This window comes from Mesoplodon mirus (assembly GCF_964341445.2).
Source record: "Mesoplodon mirus genome assembly, chromosome: 16".
NCBI classification, from domain to species: domain Eukaryota; kingdom Metazoa; phylum Chordata; class Mammalia; order Artiodactyla; family Ziphiidae; genus Mesoplodon; species Mesoplodon mirus.
The window spans coordinates 26,791,750-26,814,045 of NC_138992.1; the positions used below are offsets into that span (position 1 = coordinate 26,791,750).

General features: G+C 37.1%; 1 protein-coding gene across 1 annotated transcript in view; it reads right to left on the reverse strand.

Moving 5' to 3' along the window:
* PKHD1L1 (PKHD1 like 1) overlaps positions 1-22,296 on the reverse strand; it is a gene marked incomplete at its 5' end in the record, with an annotated part of 152,794 nt that overhangs the window by 61,151 nt on the left and 69,347 nt on the right. The window contains 14 exons of the mRNA XM_082600825.1: positions 337-473; positions 1,602-1,843; positions 5,945-6,074; positions 7,094-7,223; positions 7,715-7,794; positions 9,265-9,421; positions 10,169-10,325; positions 11,281-11,451; positions 12,862-13,015; positions 13,720-13,968; positions 17,429-18,413; positions 19,478-19,704; positions 20,246-20,416; positions 21,199-21,387. Of these exons, the coding sequence (XP_082456951.1) occupies positions 337-473; positions 1,602-1,843; positions 5,945-6,074; positions 7,094-7,223; positions 7,715-7,794; positions 9,265-9,421; positions 10,169-10,325; positions 11,281-11,451; positions 12,862-13,015; positions 13,720-13,968; positions 17,429-18,413; positions 19,478-19,704; positions 20,246-20,416; positions 21,199-21,387 (3,179 nt within the window). The remainder of the gene's footprint in view (positions 1-336; positions 474-1,601; positions 1,844-5,944; positions 6,075-7,093; positions 7,224-7,714; positions 7,795-9,264; positions 9,422-10,168; positions 10,326-11,280; positions 11,452-12,861; positions 13,016-13,719; positions 13,969-17,428; positions 18,414-19,477; positions 19,705-20,245; positions 20,417-21,198; positions 21,388-22,296) is intronic.

The window sequence follows — 22,296 nt, forward strand, 5'->3', positions numbered from 1 at the left end:
AGACCAGTTAGGAGAAAAGCACAGTAGACCAGGTGAGAGGTGATGGTGGCTTGGGTTAGGGACCAGGTGGAAAAGGTAGAAAAACAGTACATTCAGGATACAGTATTTTGTGGGCAGAGTGGATAGACTTTGTTAATGAATTTGATGTGGGGTGTGATAAAAACAGAGAAACAAAAATTTGGCATGATTATGTGAGTGAATAATTGGATGTATTAAAATCATCTGTTTATGTCTCCTCTACCAGATTATAAGTAGCATCTGGCAAAAAGCAGGTGCTCAGTTCACATTCATTGTGTGGAAAACTTTGGACAAAGCGCGAACAATAATGCCTCTTACCTCTACATATTCCATTCTTCCAGTCACCATGTTAGCACCGGGTATCGGAGCATGAAACATAATGCATCCACCAAACTGGTCACTTCCTATTTCTTCTCCAAACCTTCCTTGGACACATGTCTGTGTAGCAAATTCACCTTTAAAAATATTTTTTAAGATATCATAAAGAAACACCATGTCAAAATCCTCTAATTATATAAAGACTGTTTCTCATACCTAATTATATCTTTTTATTCACATACAATTTTAATCTCACCCTGGAACATAATTATTTGCGTTCACATTATCTCCTCCTCTGCATAGTAAGGAAGGTAAGTGCCTTGTCTTGTTCACCTTTGCAACCCCTAAAGTACTCAGGTATTTTGTTTTATGATCGCTGAATTTATTTTCCCCAAGATTTGGGATTAACATAGCTAATACGATCTTACACTGGTACAAGATTAGAACATACATTATCTCACTTAATTCTTACAACTATAGTAGGTTGGCAGAACAGGAAGTATTTTTACTTTAAACAGGATGAAACTAGGTTTCACAATGGACATTGTGAGACCATGCAGATGAAATGGAATCAGAAAGCAGGTCTTTTGACATTGATCAGTAAGGTCTTATGCTTCCCATCGAAGAAAAGGCTGTATCTAAGCTGTATCAGCTATTATTCAAGTACTTATGGGACTGTAATGGTAGTAGTGATTACATAAAATATTTAAAAGAGACTTGTGAAATGCACTGTGCTTCTTAACTACACACATACATTTATATGGTTATACACAGTTTTATAAATACATATATATATATATTATATATATATATATATATATATATATATATATATATATATAATATATATGAGAACTGTGGTAAGTTAATTATAGCCACAGAACCAGTTCCAACTATTGACACCTGAGAAGAAGGGACACATGTCACTTCAGGACCAAAGTAACAAACTGCTGGTGCTTAACTCTCCAGCCTTCTCATCTCCTGTCTCAGAGATCGTGGAAACCCATGTTGAGATTAAGTCTCCATCAGCCTAGACCCTGGAAAATAACAATGAGCAGAGCCCCCCTGTTGACCCATATTGGACACGTGTAGCATCAATGAGAAATAAACCTTTATCATTTTTAATCACTAAAATTTGGGACTTATTTATTGCTAGAGCATAACCAAGTCCATTAGTTCTCAACAGGGGCTGATTTTGTACACAGGGAATATTTTTGCAGTGTCTATAAACATTTTAGGCGACACACTAAAGCTGCTAAAACTACCTGTGTCAAATCCATCGGGGCATGCTGGAATTTTGTTATTCCACTCCACATTGTCAGATCCTCTTATTAAAATATTTCTTGTAAGAATTCCAATTTCTGCCCTTGCTTCAAACAGAGTTCCATCAGGGAGGGTGACAGTGATTCCTAAGTGTGTGTAATTCAGCGGATTAGTTAGCGTTATGTTCCTGCCACCAGCAGATACAGATGCAATGGTCCTTTTTTCATTCTCTTGTTGGCTGTGTCTGTAAAAATTTGAACCAAAAACTCTCAAAACTAATATAAATTAACATAACAGTGTTTTGCTGTATTTGTTTTATGCTATTCTGAACACTCATCTGTAAAACAGGAAAACTTTTTATGTCATACAATATTCTGAAGAGGAATTCGAAGACGGTATTTTACTCTTTCTTAGAGTAGCTGAATAAATTTTACAGATGCATTTCAATTAAATAAATATTTTTCCAAGTGTTATACTTGTTCACAGAACTGGACTAATTCTATAAAGTATTCAAAAGAACTATTCATTTATAACTTTGAGGATCACACTCAGTGGTTCTCAACCAGGGATGCTTTCATCCCTCCAGGGGACATTTGGTAATGTCTGGACACATTTTCGGTTGTCGCAACTTGTTGGGGGTGCTATGTTGCTACTAGAAGGTCCTGGCCGAGGATGTACCCAAACATCCTATGATACACAATAAAGAATTATCTGGTCCAAAATGCCAATAGTGCTGAGGCTGAGAAACCATTACAGAGGGAATCCATTGGAGGTTCCTGAGCAGGGAAAAGAAACGACTGAGGTGAGCTCAGGAGTTCTCATTTCTACCCATTCCTTCAACACATACCAAGTTCCAGCAAAAGGACTGGCCAGATCTATAATATACACATTCATATACTGAGTCCTTCCAACAAAGACTTATTGAGTGTCCATCCTGTTTTCTAATCACAGAGCTAAGTACTGGGGATACCAAGCAGAAAGTGCCCTTGACTTCAGAGACATGTGTTTCTATGGCTGATTGTGTATTATCTACTAAAGCGTGATTGGTGCTGTTGACAGAGGTGCCCTTAGAGGAGTTACCTCTGTATCTTCCTGACATTCCTTTTTGATTCCTCTCTCCCCTGGCAAATCTTTTTCCTCCTTTAACTACCAGTTTAAATAACAATGTCGCATGTGAAACACGTTGAAAGGTACCTCTCTCACCTTTCCCAACTCTTCTTCTGGACTCCCAGTAAGCTCTGCATGATGTCCCATCAGCACTCACAGTCACCACACTGCAGTCCTACCACCCATTTACTTCTCTGTCCTTCCCATACCTGTCTGCTCCTCTAGGTAAGACACCCAGTAAATCATTCTGTATGCTGAGCACTTGGTCCAGTACATGTCACAATTCAATCACAGTTTTTCACTGACTGAATAAATCAATGCAGAATGAATTCCTGAGGTAAGAAGGTAGAGGAATGGAGCCCAAATAGGAAGATGATGGAATATTCCAGGGTGAGGGGCTGAGAGTCTAAATTAAACTGAGTGCATGGAAAGCTGATGGAAGAGGCATTTCAAGGGAAGGACCAAAAGAACCTGGTGATGTGCAGGAAGCAAAGAATGATGATAGTCAGAAGGTCACTAGGAAAGTTTTTATGAGGATCAAAATTAGACTGTAGGATTTAAAGGGAAAACATGGATAGCGAGAATGAAATGGAAGAAATGGGCATAATAGTTAAGCAGTTCAATAATTTACAGAGAGAAAGAGAGAAAGAGAGAGAGAGAAGCTAGAAGAGACAGGAGACCAAAGTTTTTTTTTTTTTTTCCAAGATTGTGGGTGGATGGGGAAACCCATAATTCCAAAAGACCCAGGGAAGGAATTATAGAGGGAGAGCACAGGGGGAGGTGAAGATTAAGGATGCTTGAGATAGGGTGTATCAATAGTACAGGATCCCTCAGGTGATTTGGACTGGCCTCTCCTGAATTCTCTTGAATTCAGATGAACAGAAGTTTCTTTAGAAAAGAAGGTTCCAGGGACTTCACTCATGGTGCAGTGGTTTAGAATCTGCCTGCCAATGCAGGGGACATGGGTTCGATCCCTGGTCCGGGAAGATCCCACGTGGTGTGGAGCAACTAAGCCCATGCACCTCAACTACTAAGCCTGAGCTCTAGGGCCCGCGAGCCGCAACTACTGAGCCCACGTGCCACAACTACTGAAGCCTGCGTGCCTAGAGCCTGTGCTCCACAACAAGAGAAGCCACCACAATGAGAAGCCTGTGCACCGCAATGAAGAGTAGCCCCCCTCGCTGCAACTACAGAAAGCCCGCATGTACAACAAAGACCCAGTGCAGCCAAAAAAACAAAAACAAACAAACAAAAAAAACAAAAGAAGGTTCTAAAAAGCATTTTTATATGTTATATGCACCTAAATGCACCTTTTCTTCCTTTGTAATAATATCTAACACTTATCTAGCACTAACTTTGAGTCAAGTTCTGCTATGTTTTACACATATTAACACACTTAGTCCTTACAGTAATTCTGAGATACATACTAACAGCATTCCAATTTTAGAGAAGCACAGAGAGGTGAAATAACATGACCTCAGGCCTAGTAATTGGTATTGCCGGGGGTTGGACCCAGGCAGACTGACTTTAGAAGTAGTATTCTTTTTTTTTTTTTTTTTTTTGTGGTACGCGGGCCTCTCACTGCTGTGGGCTCTCCCGTTACGGAGCACAGGCTCCAGATGCACAGGCTCAGTGGCCATGGCTCACGGGCCCAGCCGCTCTGCGGCATGTGGGATCTTCCCAGACCAGGGCATGAACCCATGTCCCCTGCATCGGCAGGCGGACTCTCAACCACTGCACCACCAGGGAAGCCCCTAGAAGTAGTATTCTTAACCACCTGCGTTACAAACTCTGAAATAGGATTTATGAATTAAATAGTGAACAATGAGCTAGATTTGGTGGGAAACTCCTCAATTCTTGTTTCTTAAAATGAAATATCCCTAAACTAAATTCTAAACTTACTCTTTTATTTCATCCAGAGAAGCTATAAATGAGGACTTTCTATTTGTAAGTCCTGTCATTTTGCTGCTTTTTAATTTTGCCATTATGCAATTCCAAGGGCAGAGAAAAAAAGGGCACTTATAAAGCTAAGTATATATTTAACTCTTCCTAACGTCTGCAAGTCTATTTTTAACTTGGGAAGTGACAAACCCAAAATGCCACCTTGAATTCTAATTCTATACTGAGTCACGACCTTAACATAATTTAGCTGTTTCTTGTCATAAATTACTATTTGTTCCCTGATCAGCATCAACCATATCCAATTTTGCTATTACTTATCATTTGAACAATAAAGCAAAAATAAGGTTCCACTTGCTTCCTCTCCCCACCAGTATTCTTGGTGTAGCTGTATTAGTTTTCTTCTTTTTATTTCTTATTTGCTAAAATATATAATTAAACAAATTAAGGGTCATAAGCAGCCTCGATTGTAAAATGTCACACATGTAAAAGGTCACGTTAATCATCACTCGTACTATAATTTGCTCCCTTTTATTCAATCATTACTAACAATTTTGCTCCATGGGAGCCACTGCCAAGACTGTAAGATAAGAAAGAGTTCACTAGCTTCCTTCAAATGTATCATTTGGTGGCCCCAAACAAAGAAGCTCATTTACATTTTTGCATGCATTGATGTACTTAGCTAAAGCTCTCACTCAGAGGTTTTCAACTGACTATTAATAGCAGAATGCTTTTGTCAAATGAAATCTTACATGGGAACCTAACCATGAAAATGACTAAAATCGGGCTTCCCTGGTGGCGCAGTGGTTGAGAATCTGCTTGGCGATGCAGGGAACACGGGTTCGTGCCCCGGTCCGGGAAGATCCCACATGCCGCGGAGCAACTAGGCCCGTGAGCCAGAACTACTGAGCCTGCGCGTCTGGAGCCTGTGCTCCGCAGCAGGAGAGGTCGCGATAGTGAGAGGCCCGCGCACCGCGATGAAGAGTGGCCCCCTCTTGCCACAACTAGAGAAAGCCCTCACACAGAAACGAAGACCCAACACAGCCAAAAGTAAATAAATAAAATTTAAAAAAAGAAAAAAAAGAAAATGACTAAAATCTTTTATTAGTACATATTTATACTTTTTCTCATGGTAAATTCAGTCAATGGAAACTCAACACACTGGGGGTCAACCCAATGTTAATATTGGTCAAATACATATTTGGCTGTTCATGCTTCTTTATTCTAGGTTTCAAATTTAAATTAAATAGTTGTGGACCTTCTGAATCATCCCTTGTTTACATAGTTTTAAAAAATCCCTATTCTAAATCAAAATTAGCACGTCCAAAAGACATCATACCTGTGTCCTGTGCTTGCAATTACAATCTCATCTCCTGGTTTCCACGTTACTGCTTCATGTAAAATCAAAGTCCTTTCCCCTGCCTTTGCAGTATGAGCCAAACGAGTCCAAATCACAGGAACAGGCAGACCTGGAGCCAACATACAAACCAAGAATTTCCTTAGATGTGTTTTCTTGGATATTAAGAGTTTCATGCATTTTAATCTTTTCCTGGATTGAATCAATTTTGAGAAAGCTCATTTTACCTTAGCATCTTATACCTTTCTCAAAAAAGAAACATTTAGAGTGCTTGCTTTATAAAAGTAATAATCAGGTTTGTAATAACATGTATAGGTCTATAAGTTTTTAAAAAATCCTTCTGCAATGACATATCCCATTTATGATAATCTTCTTTATATGAGCTCAATATAAATTGTGTGATACTACTGATAAAATGGGCAGAGGCCTATTATCTTTGTCATTGTTGATAGGAATTGCTTAAATTGATAATCTGGAGACAAGTGAAATGTATAAATTTCTGAAAATTCTATTAGTGTATATATTTAGCATAATGTAGGACATTTATGATCGTAATAGGGTATCATGCTTATATATTCTCAACTTATAAAAGAGGTAGATTATTGCAATATAGAAGACTTCATATAAAAAGGATTCACACCATGTTTCCTTTAAATAATGCTACATTGATACCTCAAACATGATCATAATCATTTTTATTTGCTGATAATTTTCCACAGTATATATAGCTATAGAACAGTGCAAATATAAATTTATAGTTACATTTTAGAAAGAGCCCATTTTAAAATACAAATATAAGAAGTTATAATTTATGCTTCTAGACTTAATGCCTTTTTGTTTAGATAGATGAATAAAGAAAACAATCAGTATGAACTGTTTCAAGTGCTAAATTAGGCAAAGGATGTGATGGACGGGCTTCCTAGGAGTGACCTTGGTTGTGAGTCTTGGTGGTCTGTAGGAGTTGACCTAACCTGGATAAAGGAGGGAAGAGATAAAGAGGGGTAAAGAGGGAACACATAAAGACAGGAGAAGTTTGGCAAGGTTTCATTTAAAGAGAGTTATCAGGAGGATTATCTCTGGCTTCCTGGCTAGTCTCTCCTGGACCAGTTCCTTGAATCCTTTCGCCCGTACCATGCAGATCCAGGATTCCCTCCCGCACAGCCAGTGTCTTGGCGCCATATACCGGGAGCTCAGGAGATCGCAGGTGCCCATGCAAGGTAATGACCGCCTTGTGTTGAAATGGGGAGGCTTCCGTCCCAATCTGCAAGGGATTTCACAAGCATCATTCAGAAAGTAAAACTCATTATCCACAACTCCAATCATTCAAAAGGAAATTCTTTTCTTTTCTTCCCTCTCTTTTGAGAATCAACTGTTCCATTCTCAGTATCTTTCCTCCAAAAGATAAACCTTACATTTTCCAGTCAGCCAAATATACTATGCCAGACCTTTGGAAAGTATGCTGATTGACTTTAGCCACATCTCAGAGCTAATTTTTTTTTCCTGCTCTATTTAAAGTTCTGCTCTATGAAAATATGCTTTATATTCCCATTAAAAGCACAAAAATATTCTAGGGAACTTTTAAAATCCAGAAAAAGATTTTATGCTAAGAACAGCGACCTACACAAAGATAAACTAGTGAGAGTTTAGCATAATTAACTGTCCATTTTACACATAATATATTTTTTTACACATAATATTTTAAAAAGAAATGGAGAGGTTAGCAATGAATACAGATCAAGTTCTCTCGTATACCTGAAGAACGCCTCCATCTGTAATTAGAATATTTTCTGCCTGAAGTTCAATGTCAGCTTCATCAAATATTAGAGTTCCACCTAAAAACCATACAATTTTGAAATATATCACAAGGAATATTCTTATTAAAAGCTATTTATTAAATTATACACTAAAATTTAATTTCTTATTCCTAACTGCTGTCACTATGCATGTCACTTTACTTCAGCTCTTTGGCAACATGAAGTATAAAAACTTCAGACAAGGGCTTCCCTGGTGGTGCAGTGGTTGAGAGTCCGCCTGCCGATGCAGGGGACATGGGTTCGTGCCCCGGTCCGGGAAGATTCCACATGCCGCGGAGCAGCTGGGCCCGTGAGCCATGGCCGCTGAGCCTGCGCATCCGGAGCCTGTGCTCCGCAACGGGAGAGGCCACAACAGTGAGAGGCCCGCATACCGCAAAAAAAAAAAACTTCAGACAAGACCCAGGGAGCTGCTAGAGAATCAAACCCCAGGGCAGATTATTCCCCCTTGATCATTTGTTATTTTAAATGCCATTAAATAGTGCAGCTACATGAATTCTAGTTCTACAAACACAGGACCTCAAAATATAAATTAAGAACAAAAAATTAAAATAAAAACACTTTTTATAAACTATTGTAATGCCAACATTAGGTCTGAACTTTCATCCACTAATTTGCACTAGCAACAGCTATAGCCTGATTAGTGTTATTAAAGAATGTGCTGAGATACATTTTTTAAGAGACTGATGTAAATTTGTGGACAGGGAAACTTTACCTGTCCAAAGGTTCAATAGTTAATAACTTCAAATAACTGAAACACTGCTATTGTCCCAGAAGTTAAAACAAAAACAAAATGCAAAGGCCTATGAACAGCTAAAACCATTATGGCAAAGTTTATATACTAAAGCCTCAAGTGTTTTACTCTGGCCAATTATTGTTTCTTTTACATACAATTGTCACAGTTTTGGTTATTTAGCTTGCTGTATTAAAAATAGGATATTAAGAAGCAGAGAGAACTTCGGGTAACAGTTGAAAGCAGGTTCCCAGGCAAAGGTTAAATCAAAACCTGGCATCCAAGAGGAGTCAGGGGGGTCATTTAGTATAGAATTTAACAAATCTCTATGATTTTTATAACCCCTAGGACCCACTATACTAGCGTTTTTCTAAATGGGAAATACCTTTTTACTGTTGTAATCCACTCCATGTTCATTGGCGTATACATACACACACACACACACACACACACACACACAGTTATTGAACCAAAAGTTTCATGAAACACTTGACTTTAAAAGATGCTTACCCATATAAAAGATGCAGTACACTCAGATATTTTCTATTCTATTTCATTAAAAGATTCTGGTTGCAACGCAATAAAAAATTTCATAACCACAAATGGATTATAATACTCAATTTAAAGAACTCAGTACTACACTCTGTATTCAAAACATGATACAACTATGGATGTTCATAATCATGAATTTTGATTAAATTAACTTCACAGAACCATTTCACAGGCAGAGTCTAAAAAACAGATTTTCAGAAATTTACCCTGAATGAGCAACATTTTCAGGATAGGGGTATTTTGATCCAGCAAAATTGTCTGTCCCTTTGTAATAACAACTAGTGAGCCTTCCTCTGGGGGCGATGCTCCCCCCCACGAGAAGTTGGAGGACCAAGCATCAACATATAGGAAGTCAGCATTATCCTGTAATAGAACATGAGAGACTTTTAAATCTAGAGGTTTAATCACAATTCTTCATTTAATTCCTCAAAATGAAGAAATCTAAAACAATGAACATTTTCATTAAGTATAACCTACTTTAAATATGTTAGAGCTGCCTGTTGATTAATTTCACAATAATAAAAAACTAAAAAAGCTATTACCAATTACCCTGCAATCCAGAATAGTCAGAAATCTGAAATAATAAAAAATAAATAAATAAATAAAATAAAATAAAATAAATAACCTTAAATTTATTATAGTCACATCTTAGTTATTTTTTGGAGACATTAACGAAGTAAAAAGTCCATTAATGGGACTTCTCTGGTGGCGCAGTGGTTAAGGATCCACCTGCCAATGCAGGGGACACGGGTTCAATCTCTGAACCAGGAAGATCCCACAAGGCGTGGAGCAACTGAGCCCATGCACCACAACTACTGAGCCTGAGCTCTAGAGCCCGCGAGCCACAACTACTGAGCCCACGTGCCACAACTACTGAAGCCTGCGTGCCTAGAGCCTGTGCTCCACAACAAGAGAAGCCACCACAATGAGAAGCCCGCGTGCCACAAAGAAGAGTAGCCCCCGCTTGCCACAACTAGAGAAAGCCCATGTGCAGCAACAAAGACCCAACACAGCCAGAAAAAACCCCAACAACTCCGTTACCAATTACTTCACCTCCCATAAGGCTAGTTTTTCTATTGCTGAGACTACTCTATCCAACAGCACTGTTACCAGTTTGGTCATGCCGATGCTTCTGATGTTGACATGCACTGGAGCCCACCCTGAAGGAGTGTGGGCATTTGTCATGCAGATTATATATGTCTTGTTGGAATACTCAACATCACATTTGGCTTCAGCTATGGTAACAAGAACATCCTGTATATTTTCACTGTAAAGTAAAAAAAAGAAAACAAAACATTGACGTTTTTCCCAAATTTCTAGGTCACCTTGTCAAACCCTATTATTCATATGCATTATTGTAAAAATAATGATCTTACCTATGAGTTATCAAAGTGCAGACTGACACTTTTTATCAGTAGTAAAACTTCAAAATATTTGTTGAGAAAAAAGTAAACAAAGAGATTAAGTGATCAGGAAATAAAACTGTACAAACTAGCAAGTATTGCAGTGCTGGAGAAAAACTGCTTGGGTTCAAATTATTGAGAAATTCTACATTGGTCTCCAAGCAGGCACCTATGTAAGACACTTCCAGCGATTATCTTGCCTATGTAACATTTTTTGTCACATTCACAGACTTTGGAATTTAATCTCCATGTAAAAATGCAAGTCCAAGGTAGTTACAGGTACTTGAGGAATTAACATTGCCCGCTATGATTTAAATGATCTGGGGTTTTGAAGTCAAACTTCTGTACTTGAAGGATGATGATAGGGCAGTACATAAAATTTGAGCCAAAATAATGAATATGTTTATGAAGAAGGAACCTAAACAGTTACAGTGAAATGGATGAAGAGATGTTTCATTGAGCCAATGAAGCAGATGATGGTTGGAGATGAGATTCTGGGGAAAGCATAATAGGAAGGTGATTTATACTTGGGATGTTACTTACTAAGATCTGGGGAAAGTTATTTAGCCTCTCTAATTTTATAGTCTTTTAGCCATAAAATGGTATTAAACAATACCTAAGAAGGTAAGGCAGGAAGTTTCTATGGGGTAGAAAGGTTCCTGATACAGAGTATGTAGTCAGTAAATGTAGTGTGGCTTTTGAGCAGGTGGGTAGACTTTACATGACTATATTCAAACACTGTCCTGGCGCACGAGAAAGCAGGCCTAACGGCTGGAGTCCGGAAAGATGCACTGATGTATATGCATGTGAAGACAATACCTGAAGCCTGATCCCAGGACTGTAAGTCTGGTGCCCCCTGCTGTACTGCCTCTCCTGGGAGCTATTTCAGTGATGAGTGGAGTCATTGACATGTTGTATATAAAAGGAGTCATGGACTGAGATGAATTCTTCCCATTGACCACACTCACTTCACAGGCTTGCTTGGGTCCCCTGCCTATGATAAGAGGAATCAAACTGAGTTCGATTCTGCCATCAGGCCCTTATTCATGTCCAAAAGCCCCAAATATTTTTAATAACATCTTCCTTTTCCCAAAGTCACTTTCTATGTGAAGCAATAAAGATCTCTAGCAATAGTCAAACACATCACAAAATTCATGCACGTTATCAACAGGGGAAAAACCCTTAGACCCTCCCTCAGAGCCTCTTATTGTAGACAATTCTACAAACCTGCCTGTTTGGTTTTCCAGTGCTAGAGGATTCAACACTGCAAATTAGAGAGGAAGGAAGGAAGAACCGCTAATAGCAAGCATGCTGACAGCTGAAAGCGAGGTAACAGACAGAAAAGCTACAAAAACTCAATACAAAAATGCTGAAAAAAGAAGCGGAGCTACTGTTAAAGTAAACAAACATTGACAAATCTTTATAGCATTACTGCATTAAAAAAAATCAGAATACAAACTCCGATGTTGAAATGATAAGTAAGCCCAGTCACAAAAATGTTACATTTTCTTCAGTATTCTTTAAGAAGTCAGAAGAAGCAAAAATGTTTAGAAAAGCTTCATCAAATTTTGTTGTTTTAAAAAATGTTTGTACATAAACCATATCCTTTATTCATCTATATTATTCTCTTTAGTTCTTCTTAAATTTTGTTAGATAATTAAAATCTGTTGTGTACTTAAAATACCAGATACTTGAACTTCACAGTAACCCACTGAACCAGGGTTAATATTGTCTCCATTCAATAGATGGACAAACTGAAACAGAGAGGAGTTAAGTTACTTAGCTGAGGTGACAGTTAGTGGCAAAACAAATTCAGAGGCTCCTTAGAGCCCAGGCTTTTAACCACTAAGTAAAAATAAATAAGAGTAATAATAATAGCAAATCACATATCATGTTTCAGATACCATTCTATCCACTTCACATACATTAACTTATCAAGCCTCACAATAAGTAGGCTAATGTGATCATTTTCATTTTACAGAAGAGGAAACTAAGACACAGAAAGCTTGAATAACTTGCCCAAAGACACAGCTTGCATTTGAATCTTGGCAACGAATTACCGGAGTTCACCCTCATAACCATTATACTATCCCCACTTTAAGGAAAAGTTAATACTCCAATAGGGACTAAAAACATGTTCTCCATTTGGCATGCTCTTTATGTGATAAGCTGAAAAACTGAAATTTACTAAAAACAATTCAGTCTAACCCAAATGTCATGAATCTTGGAAAATATTATAAGCCTAGAAAACAAAATTCTGAAGAAATTGCTTAAAATCAGGAAATTCATAAAGGTGATTCAATTGCCCCAAATGAAACCAAAAAATTGAAAAAAGAAATTCAGACTGATCTCTATAAAATTAAACAGTTCTCAAAGACTTCCATTCTTTTTTCTGACTACTTACCATTATTAGGTGGAATTTCACATAATAATGTTGTGTAATTAGATTTCAGTCTGTCGACTGCACATTTGGAGCCACACACTAATACAACTGAATTCTGTGGATTAAACCCAGTGCCTGTCACAGTCATGGTTTGACCACCACCGAAGCTCCCTAGAGAAGACATATAAAAGGGAAAGACAAAGTTAATGAAAAGAAAACCTCCTCTGTACATATATTTAACTTCATTTTAACACCTGAAATGGAAGCAAGTTTCATTAAATGAAAAGATTCGTAGAACTGAAATTATTTATATTATATTATATTAGTGCAACAGAATCTCTTTTGATTGTAGTTTTTTAAAACCTTCACTGAGTAAATGTCACATCTGGTCATTTATTTAAACTATGTCTAGGAACTAAAATTTTATTTAAAAGAAATGTCACAAAGAATTTGAGTAGTCAAAACACAAATGTAAAGTTACCATTTTAGTTAAAAGCACATTGGTTATGCTTAAGGTTTTTCACCACTAAAATAATTTTCAAACAGAAAAAAAAAACTTATCTAGATAGACATAATTATAGGCCAGTGATATCTAAACATGATTTAAAAACAATTTCCAAATATAACCTGGACATTTTCAATAGTATTAAATTTTAAATAAATTATATAGCACAAGAGAAATACAGGCATTAAACAAATATTTTGAAATGATTGATACCCTTGCATGCTTATTAATTTGATGCATAAACAAAAATATTTTAGTGTGTTATAGGAACTACACATTTTAGCAGGGTTTGAAGAATATGTTTCTTTCTAAATAAGTGTTTACTGAAACAATATAAAATATTTCTAGGTTCTGGTACATTCATGCCTACCTTGGCTTGGATGAATATTGTGAATAGTAAGTGGGTACTCAAATACGACTGTGGACACAGCAGAGCCTTTTGTCTTATGATGCATCATAACAGGAAAAGTGCCACCAGCATGATCTCCAGCAATGCATTGCAAGACAGTATCATTGACCATGGTCACATTACACTGAATGTTATTTATCGTCACTGAAATTTCCAAGATATCAATACCAAAATTTGACCCATTGATCTGAATTTCAGTCCCTGGAGGACCTTAAAAACAAAAAGCAAACCATATAAATACAAATATATATCTAAATTCCAATACTTGCACATGCATTTAAAGATATACCCATTTACTTACATAAACAAAATAATATCCAGTATTTTAAAACTAATATAAATTCCAACAGTACATGTCATGTCATATACATTTTGGCTATAATTTCATTGCAGTCTATGGTATCTTGATTATAAGATATTTATCTCAATGTTCATTATTTTCCAGCACATCTGTCCATTCTACAGATGAAAGTTGTAAGTTACTAATAATTCAGGCTAATGGAAAAGAGAGATCTAGAATGTCTGAGGAATGAATGAATGCCTGAGCAGTGGGTGGTGGGTTAGAGCATATTTAGGGATGAGGTTTACTTTTTAAAACTTTTGGTACTTTCCTGATATTTGCAACTCTTCTGATGAATGGACTATTTTCGTAATTCAAATATTTTCAATATATATGACTTGATAAACAAATTATGATATATAAATAATTAGGTATAAGATAGTAAATACAGAAACAAGGAATTAAAGACTTATAGATGAAGGTTGATGTTAATGCCTTGAATAAATGTACATAGAATAAAGTATTTCAATCCTTCTGTTCCCTTCCTCCCTTCTTTTGACAAAAAGCACTGAGGGCATTACACACATGGAATTTTTCACAGGGCATCCAAACGCAGACCTATGTACCTAAATAATAAGTGAATAGTTATTAATCAACATAACTTGTTACAAATGCAGAGTCACCACGTAGTAGTTTGCTTTTAATTCAAGTAGTAACAGTAAAAATAACCACATAATTGACCATAGTAAGTGTCACTGAAATGTAAGTTGCCATTTTAAAGACCATAGATATTAATGAGATCTTTCATGTTAGGAATAGTTTTAAGATACAAGATTTAAAAATGTCTTCAAGTCTTAAGTTTTTAATCTTCTCTGGTATTTTCACCTTTCATATGGAAGTGTTCTAAGTGTGATGTATACCTTGCCTCTTCAGTAAATAAAATATTGGGTTGGCCAAAAGGTTCGTTCGTTTTTTTCCATAAGATGGCTCTAGTAGCACTTAGTTGTCTTTAATTTCATTTGAAACAATTTTGTTAGACTGTATGTGACAGCTGTCATATCAGCGTGCATTTAAAAAAAGACATCAAAATTGGTGAATTTTTGTGTAGCCATTTTAATATTGAAGATGGAAGAAAAAAGCAACATTTTTGGCATATTATGCTTTATTATTTCAAGAAAGGTAAAAATGCCAACTGAAACGCAAAAAAAAAGATTTGTGCACTGCATGGAGAAGGTGCTGTGACTGATAAAACATGTCAAAAGTGGTTTGCGAAGTTTTGTGTTGGAGATTTCTCACTGGACTATGCTCCACGGTGGGGGAGACCAGTTGAAGTTGATAGCGATCAAATTGAGACACTAATTGAGATCAACATTATACCATCCAGGAGACAGCCGACATACTCAAAATATCCAAATCAAGTGTTGAAAATCATTTGCACCAGCTTGGTTATGTTCATTGCTTTGATGTTTGGGTTCCACTTAAGCGAAGCAAACCTTTTTGACCATATTTGCGCATGCAGTTGTCTACTGAAACGTCACAAAAATGTTCTGTTTTTAAAACAAATTGTGATGGGCAATGAAAAGTGGATACTGTATAATAATGTGAAACAGAAGAGATCGTGGGGCAAGCGAAATGTACCAACACCAACCACACCAAAGGCCGGTCTTCATCCAAAGAAGGTGATGTTGTGTATATGGTTGGAATGGAAGGGAGTCCTCTATTATGAGCTCCTTCTGGAAAACCAAACGATTAATTCCAACAAGTACTGCTCCCAATTAGCCCAAGTGAAAGCAGCACTCAATGTAAAGCGTCCAGAGTTAGTCAACAGAAAACACATAATTTTCCATCAGGATAACGCAAGGCCGAATGTTTCTCTGATGACCAGGCAAAAACTTAAAGCTTGGCTGGGAAGTTCTGATTCATCTGCCATATTCACTAGACATTGCACCTTTGGATTTCCATTTATTTCTATCTTTACAAAATTCTCTTAATGGAAAAAATTTCAATTCCCTGAAAGACTGTAAAAGGCACCTGGACCAGTTCTTTGCTCAAAAAGATAAAAAGTTTTGGGAAGATGGAATTACGAGTTGCCTGAAAAATGGCAAAAGTAGTTGGAACAAAAGGGTGAATACATTGTTCAATAAAGTTCTTGGTGAAAATGAAAAATGTGCTTTTTATTTTTACTTAAAAACCGAAGGCACTTTTTGGCCAACCCAATAGCTCAGTTCTCACTTGTCTACAAGTCTCATCTATCTTCAGATACATTGTTTTGAAAGATACATTCAAAGAGAGATGAGACATAAATGGTTCATGGAAATAAGGAACATATGCCAATATCTAGCTCTTCATTTGTAATGATTACAAATATATGGGAGGAAGTATGCCATTGCTACTGTTAATATTTGCTTTTTAAAATTCTAAATGAGAAAACTTGATGTCTAAAAGAAAATTTCAATAGCAAACTTCTTGAAGGCACAGAATATATCTTACCCAAACCTGATACATTTCCTGGCACTGTAAATTAACAAAGACTTTTTTTAAAAGGCCAACATTTAATAAGTTCTTTATTAAAGGAAACTTTTAAGTTGCATTATATGAATGAGATTTTTTAACCTTATGAGGAAGGTATCTGCATGTGTAAGGAAGCTGATATTTTAAGAAACTCGTCCAAAGTTTCACCACTGGAAAGTAGAAGAACCAAGGTGTGAATCCAGGTATTAAGGCCATGTTCTCCTCCATTAGACTATAGCTGCCTCTTCAGAAATCATTACATGGATGATAAGCATTCCAATAGCTTGAAGATGATCAGAAACAGCATAACATAATGACAAAGGATCAGGAAGACATCTCAATCTATTCTTAGCTCAGAAGAACAAGTCATACTAAATAATTAAGTAAATCCTATTTTATAATATTTTTTCCACCTGAATGGGCCAATTACTCCCTTAAAAAGAATTCTGTTGTGTTAATAATCAATTGTAGTTTCCTGGAAACAAGATACCTAAAAAATTCTCAATGTTAATAAGATGAACTACTTATGAATTTTAACAGGTATTTCCTGTCATATTAACATTAATGACATAAATTAATGACCAATTTTAGTCTACAGGTATCCATCTATTTCTTCCTCATTTTGAAATTTAGGTGAAGTTAATGGAGATTTTGTTTTAAAACAGAAATGGGAATTTGGCCAAAAATTTTGTCCCAAGAATGTGCAAAAAATAATCTCACAATAGAGACTACACAGAACTCAAATCCCATGTATTGATTAAGAGGGTTTGTCTAAAAACATATCCTAAAAATCATTTGTAAACATTATTCCAATTCTATGCTAGTAAATATTACTGATCATATTATACCAAGACACCAAAAAAGCAGGTATTGGCGTACCTGTACTTGGGATAACTCCTCTGAGAAGTGGAGTATCTTCCAAGGCATACGTAAATGACAGAGGGGGATAAGCGACTGCATTCACAGAGATCTTTACACTGACCCTTCCAGCTGTCCCTGCTGGGGTACGGCAGTAGACTTCACTGGAACTGACAGAAATAATTTGGCAAGGTTCATCCCCAACAGTGACTGTGGTGTTGCCTGGATAGAAGCCATTTCCAGTGATCATCAAAGTAGTGCCACCACCAATGCTTCCAGAAGTTGGTGTGACAGATGCTACTGGGGGGCTGCTGACAGTAAGGTTTCCCAGAGCTAAGCCTTTCGTTCCCACCACAACACTAAGAGAATAAATTCCAGCCGGAAGAGGAATCACAAGAACAGTGATGTTATTTTCATTAACATCGATTGCTCTAAACTGTTGGTTTCCAATGAAAACAGAAATGTCCTCCAAGATAGTGCCAAAGCCTTCTCCTTCAATAAGAACTTCTACAGGTCCTTTGATGGTGCTTGGGGAGATTCTTGTTACAAAAGCAGTGACGCTTTCTAAGTATGAAAAGCTGCAGTTCCCTTGACACAGGGCAGGCACTCCGTGGATCAGAAGATTTACCTTCACAAGCTGCTGGGGAGCAGGAGATGTTTCACATTCAATGGCTGTATAATTCACTGACAGAACTTCACATGGAAAATGACCCATAAGGACTTGTACATCAGCAGAAGAAACTGCAAATCCAGAGCCTTTTATGGTCACTTTTGTCATTCCTGTAGTTGACCCTGCATTTGGTAATACCACGTCGATGTTTGGCAAAAGTACAAATCGCCTATCAAATTCACTGGACAGTGTGTTGATAGCAGTGCCCAGATTGTAGACAGTTACTGTGACAATTTCCCTGATGCCAACATCCATTGAGTTTTGAGGGTCAATATGACACACAATGGAATCATTACTACTTTCTTCTACAACACAGGGATAGCTACCAATTGTAACCTGAAAATAAAATGAATATGAAAAACAAGTCAATACATTACTCTAGTGTGAACTTAAATTTTGTATTAGCAACAACTAAATTTAAAAAATTGGGGACTTCCCTGGTGGTGCAGTGGTTAAGAATCTGCCTGCCAATGCAAGGGACATGGGTTCGAGCCCTGGTCCAGGAAGATCCCACATGCCGCGGAGCAACTTAGCCCGCGTGCCACAACTACTGAGCCTGAGCTCTAGAGCCCTCGAGCCACAACTACTGAAGCCCGCACGCCTAGAGCCCATGCTCCACAACAAGGGAGGCCACCGCAATGAGAAGCCCGTGCACCACAACGAAGAGTAGCCCCTGCTCTCCGCAACTAGAGAAAGCCCGTGCACAGCAACAAAGACCCAATGCAGCCAAAAAATCAATCAATCAATCAATTTTTAAAAATTGATCATGTGCAAACTTTTTTTTCATGAAATTAATTTGGGGGCTGATTAAGGCATATCTTGGATTAATCTTAAACTAAATTATGATCATTCACAAATGTTCATAGTTACATCATTGATAATAGCCAAAAAGGTGAAAACAACCTAAATGTCCATGAACTAACGAATGGATAAATAAAATGTATACACTATGCAGTGGAATATTATTCAGTCATAAAAAGAAGTGAAGTACTGCTACATGGTACATCATGGATGAACCTTGAAAACATTATGCTTAGTGAATACAGCTAGTCACAAATGACCACATATTGTATGATTCTATTTATAAGAATATTCACAATAGGCAAATCCACAGAGACAGAAAAATTAGTGGTTGTTTAGGGCCAGGAAGTACGGAGGGGTTGGGGGTAATATCTAAGGACTGTGGGGTTCCTTTTGGGGGTAAAGAAAATGTTCTAAAATTGACTGTGGTGATGGAACATACCAAAAGCTTCTGAATTGTGCACATTAAATGGGTGAGTTGTATGTTGTGTGAATTATATCACAATTAAGCTGTCATAAATTAAACTATGAGGTTATGGATGAAACATCTTCCTTTTATTGTGTATACAGAAGTAAAAAGGAGATCTTTATATTCTTACCTTATTAGCACATGTGCGATTACTGAAGCCACGTCCAGTAATTGTTATCAATTCATTTAGTGTTCCAATGGATGGACTAATGTTGCTTATAGATGGTGAAAAACAACTTGAAAGCTCAAAGAGCAATCTATCTGAATGTGCAAACCCGGTACTGTTCAGGCCACACAGGGGTTCTGTTGCTAGGCAGCCTGTCACAGAGCTTCCCAAGCGCAAATTCACAGGTCCTCCTTCAGACAAAAGAATTGCCTGTAAGTCACGGATAAAATTCTAAAACAAGAATTGTTTTCAGACTGCATTACTCTAATTTTGATGATGGTGGTTTATATTCTGGTAAGTCTTTTTTTCCCAAATGACAAGAGGAGACCCAGGCAGTACAAATTAAAAGAAAGACCTGGACAAAGATGATACAGTAAAGAGTGAATATGAAATTAATTTATTTTTCAATTTGTCTAAGGCCAGACCCTATAGGGAAAATAAAACAACATCATCTCACATTTTAATATATTTTCAGGCACTTAAAGAGTATCAGAACTTTTCACATTAACATCTCATTTGAGGCACATAGGATTCTGGGAGACTGACAGGACAACATTAACATGATCCCCTTATTTTATAGAATAAATTCTAGCCTCAGAGCAGTCCCAACTTATTCAGGGTCATGCGGCTAGTGAGAGACAGTTAGCCCCAGTCATCTGCCTCCTACTCCAGAAAGGGTGCATGTACCCTAGGTCACTGAAGTGACAGGGTTTCTACCTTTAACCTTCTTACCCTGAGCATATGTGGCTTCAGTGCCACCCACAAACAGGTGCAGGGGAATGTGCCTGGTTTCAGCTGGTAAAACTTGAATGACTCCTTGGAGAAAAATGGAGTGGGCCTCATCAACATACCCGCTGCTATAATAATGGATTCCAGGTGAAGTAAATTGGTAAGAAAATGAACCTACCATAAAATGAGATGGTACATAATAAATACAAGCAATTAATGCATCTTTGAAAAGAAACTTGAAATAATCATTCAAACGTGCATGCAGATGACAGGTTTCTTATTTTTCATGCATGTGATATTTCAACAGGAAGTAGTAAGGAAATGACTATAAAACAACTATAAAATGTCTATAAAAGAGCTGTCCTGTATAATGAAATTACATTCTAGGAAGGCAAGATCCAGCATTAATTTTTCTAGAGAAACCGTGTTAAATCTGGCATAATTCACAGAATCTTAAAGAAAAACTCAACATGCAATGAAAAACAGTTTGTGTTCATGAGTAAAAAGTTCAAACTGCTACATGTGTAGAACAAAACAGGCAGTCTAAAAGGCACACTGTACGCTAAGCTGTCCTGGAAGAAAGACTGATTTTAAAGCTGATGCCAATCAACAGAAGTTCATACTTGCTATCAGATTGGTATGATTAAAACACGTACTTCAATTTTCTTTGTATTTTGCTTGTTTCAATATATTTTTCTGGTTGATTATTGCAGAATGAATAGAGATATTTCTGATATCAGAACTCATCTCTGATGTATAAAATACCTTGCTGACATTCATTTAGAATATTTTATAAATTTGTAATATTTTTGCTATAGCAATAAAATGCCAGCTAAATCATTTTGTGTATTTGTATATATTATTTATGCAAAAGTATTTTAAATCTAAACAAATTTCTTTTTATTATATCTGGGAAAAAGAAGCATGATGCAAAATGCAATGAAGCAGAAACATACCTGATGCAGATTTTTCTCTTCTATTGGTAAATCCTTTGCCATCATAAATTACACTTCCAGGACTGGAGACAGAGAAAACTCTATATCCTATTCCCCTGAGATATGGATGTGCTTGCCAATGCCATGTCACTGTGTCTCCCACAGACACATTTAAGACTGATGGTGACCAGGCATAACCTAATCCGTGTACTGGGAGCAAGAATTGAGTCGTATTTTTAAAGAAAAAAGGAAAAGGAGTAAAAATTCTTAATAATTATCTTTGAAAATATTGCCCTTTTATACAGCCACGAGTGAAAAAACTTTTTAATTAACATTGTAAAACTTTTACATGTCTACTTTAAACACATAATAAAAATAAACAGAAATAATGGAAAGTAACATAATGAGAAGCTAAGGAAAAGATAAACCACACAACTCCAAAACTGATGACCGAGAGGCAATTTGAAAAAAATCAGAGTCAATAAACAAGTTGTTCAGAAATGTCACATGGAATATTTTTAAAAGCTCTGATCAATTCTTTTTTTTTTTTTTTTTTTTTTTTGCGATACGCGGGCCTCTCGCTGTTGTGGCCTCTCCCGCTGCGGAGCACAGGCTCCGGACGTGCAGGCTCAGCGGCCATGGCTCACGGGCCCAGCCGCTCCGCGGCATGTGGGATCTTCCCGGACCAGGACACAAACCCGTGTCCCCTGCATCGGCAGGTGGACTCTCAACCACTGCTCCACCAGGGAAGCCCTCTGATCAACTCTTTAAACACAAAAATTTTCTCAGGCATTGAGGCACGCAAAAATCTATATAATTTCTATCTGAATATTTATTTAGAAACCCATAATGGAAAACAAACTATAGTAATTCAGGGGGTTCTATACTGCAGTAAAACCAAGTGGCAATTCCTGAACTTGGAAACCTTAAGCCTAGCCTTCTAGACTCAAGTCTACCGCTTGCTGATTCATTCTATATGTGGCCCCCTATGTCAAGTGGATAAATTCTAGACAAACTATTAACAACTTATACAAAGAAGTAACAATAATTATTCTCTGAATACTTTGAAGTATTATAAGTAAAAATCAAATTAATTCCAAGGTAACATGTCTCCATTAT